At 54.7% G+C, this 5,435-nt stretch overlaps 1 protein-coding gene across 1 annotated transcript; it reads left to right on the top strand.

Annotated features, from left to right (window-relative positions):
* Window positions 1-370: 370 nt before the first annotated feature.
* Window positions 371-3,269, top strand: LOC104508735 (FYVE, RhoGEF and PH domain-containing protein 5-like; the record flags this gene model as incomplete). The annotated part of the gene is given in 2 exon segments (XM_010150460.1): window positions 371-2,945; window positions 2,948-3,269. Coding segments are annotated over 2 exon segments (2,783 nt in total), but the record flags the coding sequence as incomplete, so codon positions are not given.
* Window positions 3,270-5,435: the final 2,166 nt, after the last annotated feature.

Raw genomic sequence — 5,435 nt, 5'->3', positions numbered from 1 at the left:
GTCCGGCCAGAATCCAAAGGTGTGTGCTGTCATTAGCACTGCCGAGGGCAGGAGGTGTTACCCATCCCTGGGTGTCTGTGTGGGATGCTCCGGGCTCTGCAGCGGTACGTCCTGCTCTCCCCGAGTGTGCTCAGGCTGATGTAGCACAGCCCAGTTCCCTCTTACCTTCACCGTGTTCCCAGGAATAGCTGCAGTGCCATAGGCTCTGCTCCTTCCGCTCCCTTTCCAGAGCTGGGCCTTGGGCTGGCCCGACTCCTCCCGTGTGAGGAGTCACTACTGTCCAATGAACTCTGCTGGAGGGTATGTTCTGCTGGATGGAACGAGAAACCCAGATGACTAACGTGGCTTTTCTCTCTTTCCTCCAGACATCACAAAGCCGCCACTAGCACCGAAACCAAAGATTATCGCTCATCTTTCTCCAGTAGCCATCTCCAAATTTTCTCCCTCTCTGCCAAGGGCAGATATTCTTCATAGCCCGAACTCCATGTCTAGGGGTCCCAAACCACCCATTGCTCCCAAGCCCAAATTCTCCGCTGACACTGAGCGCACATCCAGCGGTTATACCAACAATAGCTTCAGTCAGTGCTCCAATGGGAAACTGGGATGTCCTGACAGAGAGCTGTGTGAAGGCAGCCACTGCCATGTCGGCTGCCCCCAGTCTGAGGCAGCCAACGCGTACATTGCAGTTCCTGAAACTCAGCTGTGCAGTGAAGGCTGTAATGACTTGGAACGGGAGCATGACCAGAGCCCAGCTTCCTTCACAGAAAATGAGGCCCCAGAAACCCCAGACGAGGCTGAGAAGGAAGAGGATAGTACTGCTAATGAGGACAACACCAGTAATCAAGAAGTCTCCAAGGAGGAGCACCCTAACTCCTCGGATATTGCTGAGCCAGTGCAACCCGGCTCCGAAGAGTCAGCTGGAGTCTATGAGCAGCCCAATGCCCTTCGTGTGTGCCCCTCGGATGTCCCTGATGGGGACAGTGGTGCTGCCAGGAATGCAGGGGAAGGTGGGGATGTGGTAGGTGTTTGTAGTGAAACCAGAACTAAGGAGGAAACTTCTGACAACCTGGACATGGCGAAGGACGACAGTGATTGTCAGCCTGACAGTGGTGACATCTGGAGTAGAGCTGAGGAGCTGGAGGGTGGTACCTGCGCACGCAGTGTTGTCACGCCACTGCCTGCAGGAGGACCAGGCCCTGGCAGGGAGAAGGCCGTGCAGGAGGAGCAGGAGCTGCCTGAGGGTTTGGAGAAGGGGGGCAGGTGTCTTGCACACGACGGCGAGCAGTGTGCGCACGCAGAGCTGGATGCAAATGTGGAAGGGCAGTTTGAAAACAATGACTCTGCCAGCCTTGACGTGCTGCCAGCTGAGGGCAGTGAGGAAACAGCTCCTGGCTTGGAAGCACGTGAAGGTGAACACGATGCAGACGGTGGAGAGTCCAGCCCTCAAGCAGCAGCTGAAGAGGAGGAAGCAGACCCAGACGAGCACAGCAGTACAAACACGGGAGATGCCAGCCACGGCTGCCAGGTCAGTGAGGGGAAGATGTCAGAGGTAGCCTGTGAAGCAAGCAAAGACTCTGAGAACAGGGATGAGGAAGCTGTGAATGCAGGCAATATGGACAATGCTTGTCACATTGTTCCCTGGGAGAATGAATGTGGTGCAGAGACAGCCCTGGCACATTGGGGTGAGGACCCTGAAAGAGAAGGGACCTCTCTGGATGAAGCTGGTGTGGTCTTGGCCAGTGTACCAAGTGCTCCAGGGATGGAGCCAGAGATGGAAGATGTGGCTGTTGAAGAGCATGGAGAGAGTACTGTGGAAACCTCTACGTCAGATGAGCTGCAACTGGAAGTCAGTGAGGTGGAAGCAGAGAGCCTCAGCAAAAGTGTCCCACATCCCCCTCAACAGGTCCTGCTGGAAGAAGAGTTACAGGTCTGTAAGCTGGGCAACATGAACGTGGCATGTGGGGCCACACAGGTCTCGCATGAGATTGTGGCAGTCCCTCAGGTGGTCGTTGTGCCCGAAGAATCAGAGGGAAGAGAAACCAGCAGTGATTCCCTAGATGACCCTGAAAATGACGTCGCTCAGGATAGGCAGGCTGATTTCGGAGCTGATCACAGTACCAAGGAGGAGTTGGGCACGGACGGTGAAAACAGCTTGCTGCCCATTGATCGTAAAAGCATCGTCACTCGAACACGCTCACTCTCTGGGAAAATGCCGGGTTGTGTCCCAGAAACTGTTCCAGAAGAAGCTGGACCTGAAACGGACTTACCGTCTTCCCACACTGGCTCTGGGGCAGAAGAACCAAGCAGTGATTTATTCTCGGGGGAAGGAAAAGCAGTAGAAGCCGGCAGGGCATTACCAGCCAAGTCCAGACGTTTCCTCTTATACCCTCGATCTTACTCCGTTGAAGGGAGGGAGACCCCGGCCTCTGTTTGCAGAGAAAGTGATGGCTGCGGACTGGATGATGGCAGAATAAGAAGGACAGAGGACAACTTGTCTTTGCCTTGTGTCAATGGTTGCTCAGGTAGTTTTTCCCAGAGAAATCATCTTTCATCCTGTGGCTTATCTACTCCGTCCTCCGTTGTGGATATACCACCTCCTTTTGAACTTGCCTACATCACCAAAAAGCCAATCACTAAAAGTTCCCCATCACTTCTGATCGAAAATGACTCACCTGACAAGCATTCCAAGAAAAAGAAATCTTCCTTCAAGAGGTTCCTGACTCTCAAATTCAAGAAGAAAACGGAAAGTAAAGTCCATGTAGATGTCAATGTTTCCTCCTCAAGGTCCTCATCAGAGTCGAGCTACCACGGGCCTCCACGGCTGATGGAGCTGGACAGGAGGAGCCTCAGCAGCTCACCTCAACTGAAGTCACATGTGGGGAAGCTCCGTGTGTCCGAGTCTCCTTCGGCTGTTCTTTTTTATAAGGATGGCAAAAGAAAAGGAACGCTAGCAGGAGCGTGGCACGGGTGGAGTCCTTTGAGGACCGGTCCAGACCTCCATTCATGCCGCTCCCGTTAACGAAGCCTCGTTCCATCTCATTCCCCAATGCTGACACATCTGACTACGAGAACATCCCAGCTATGAGCTCTGACTACGAAAACATCCACATTCCTCCACGAAGACCTACCAGAGCAGGAACTTTTACTGAGTTTTTTGAGGACCCCAGCCGGGCGCTGTCTGCTGCTAATGAGAACGACGGCTACGTGGACATGAGCAGCTTTGCTGGCTTTGAGAACAAGCAGCCACCTGCTGACCAGGACCCAGAAAGGTACGGTAACAACTTTCTGTGTATGACCTGCTACCCCTGGCCAAAGAGGCCAGGCCCATGCGTGGTATCCTAGGCAGCCCCTCCATGGGGCTTGGTCTGTAGCTCTCTCTCAGGAAGAGTGTACGGGAGAGGCTGGAGCAACACAAGATAAGCCTTTTGCAGTGAAAACCCAGAAAGACACCCCATTAGCGCCTTCCTCTGTCAGTGTGTGCTGGCACTCCAGAGGACGCTGCTCCTGTGCTTGACAGACACAGAGCAAAGAGCATTTGAAAACACTTGGTTTAGGTGGCGGGTGTGATGTTTGTGCCCTGGGGGTCAGGGAGAGCTTGCTGTGCTCTGCAGTGGGAAGGGCTGCGGAATTCTGGGCAGAGCGACAAGAGAGCCACTTGCTGGGAGGGCTCCTGCTTCACTGTGTCAGTCCCATCGGTTTTGCCAAGCCGGGAGAGACATGATTTACCTCTCAAGGTGCGTCACTTGTGCACAGACCACAACATCCCAAATCATGAGCTAATCAGAGTGGACAGCTAATTTTCAAAGTGGCTTTACAGCTTATCATCATGGCACTTTGAAAGAGCTGCTCATTTAGGAATGAATTAAATAGCTCTGTCTGAAACCATATGCATTGTGAACATTAATAACCACCTTCCATCCCATTCCATGGGATTATTTGCAAGCCAGAAAACGGCCCTTTCCCTGTCACGCAGGAGCACTGTGCTCCAGGCCTTGGAATCGGACCGTAAAGCTCTTGTCTGACTGTACCGTGCTCTGGCAGGGGAGTGCAGAGGTGTACGCGAGGAGCATGTGCCACTGCGGTCATGTGGAGCAGGCGATGAGCAAACGAGGTGCCAAGCAGATGGATGCAAAGGCATGTCTGCAATGCAGCTGCATTTAGCTGGGGCTGTGAGAAAAAGCTAAAGCTCTGCAAAGTAAGGCCTCCATATCGTTTCCATCCACCCTTCTCCCTCTACTGATGTAATACTTCTGTGTCTTTGCCACACCGACTTTCTGTGGTCTTCTCCCCCATCTGTGAAGGGAACAAGCCGTGGGCATTTCATGCTTCCCCCTCTGGGTAGTTCAGACTAGGGAGTGAAAGACCTTTCCTTTATCACCTCTGACCGAGACAGGCAAACCATGGCCGAGACCAGAGTGGTTGCAGGGCTCTGTCTCCCCAAGAGAGGCAAGCACTGGGGTGCCAGGGGTGGGGGTGCGCGGCATAGGGAGAGAGCTGGCACAAGGGTCCTGCCGTGGATGCAGACGTGCCGGGAGCTGAGGGCTCTGGCAGCCAGGCCTGTGGGGATGCCAGCGTGGGGACACGGTGGAGCGCGGCGCAGCCCCAGAGCGGAGTTCAGTGGAGTCTGACGAGCCCCCGACACAGCGCTTTGGTGGTTCGCATCACACCCAGCATGCAGCCTGTGCTCGGGGAAGGCTGGCAGCGCTGTGTCCCTGAATCGCCGCCCATGTCAGGCAGCTCTGGGAACACCGAGTTAAAAATACGAAACCGACGTCAGCTGCTGTGACTTGGGCCCATTGATGAACTTCCCGTGGAAGCCTGTTGTTTCCAAGGGAGAGCCAATGCAAGCGCGTTCAGGAAGTCTCAAGGTCAAGGCGTGAACGGTCTCAGCCTGCTGGCTGCTGTGCCTGCAGCTTGTGCTGCAGGGTGGGGGGCAGTGAGGCTGGGCCCGGGCAAGCCCCGGTCAGGATCCCAGGGTGCGGGGAGGAGTGCCAGGCGGGCAGGCACACACCGCGCTGTCGACAGCACTCATTTGCTGTGTCTGTCAGGATGTCTGGGACACAGACATGCCTGCCAAGCTCTGATGCAATGTGACGGGTCGTACACATCCCACGGCACGATGTGCTGGGAGAAGCAGCGCGTGGTGTGACCGTAAAGTAAATCAGATCACGCATGTACACGCAACCGAACCCACTTACACATGCACACATGAGGTGTGGACAGGGATGTTTCATCTCCCACTAAGGCAGCTCTGCCTGGACTGTTTTGCGATGCATTGCAGCTTTCTAGTACAGCCAGTTGCAACACACAGCTCTCCCACAGCCACCCAGGGGTAATGGTTACTGTGAAATCCACCTGCTCGCATCCTGGGGCCTATTTCCAGCACTGAGAGCGCAAGGTGTCAGAGCAAACCCACACAGTACAGGGCCTGAGCC

Source organism: Eurypyga helias, unplaced genomic scaffold (genome assembly GCF_000690775.1).
Source record: "Eurypyga helias isolate BGI_N326 unplaced genomic scaffold, ASM69077v1 scaffold40530, whole genome shotgun sequence".
Lineage (NCBI taxonomy): Eukaryota > Metazoa > Chordata > Aves > Eurypygiformes > Eurypygidae > Eurypyga > Eurypyga helias.
This window is presented reverse-complemented; position numbering and strand designations above follow the sequence as displayed.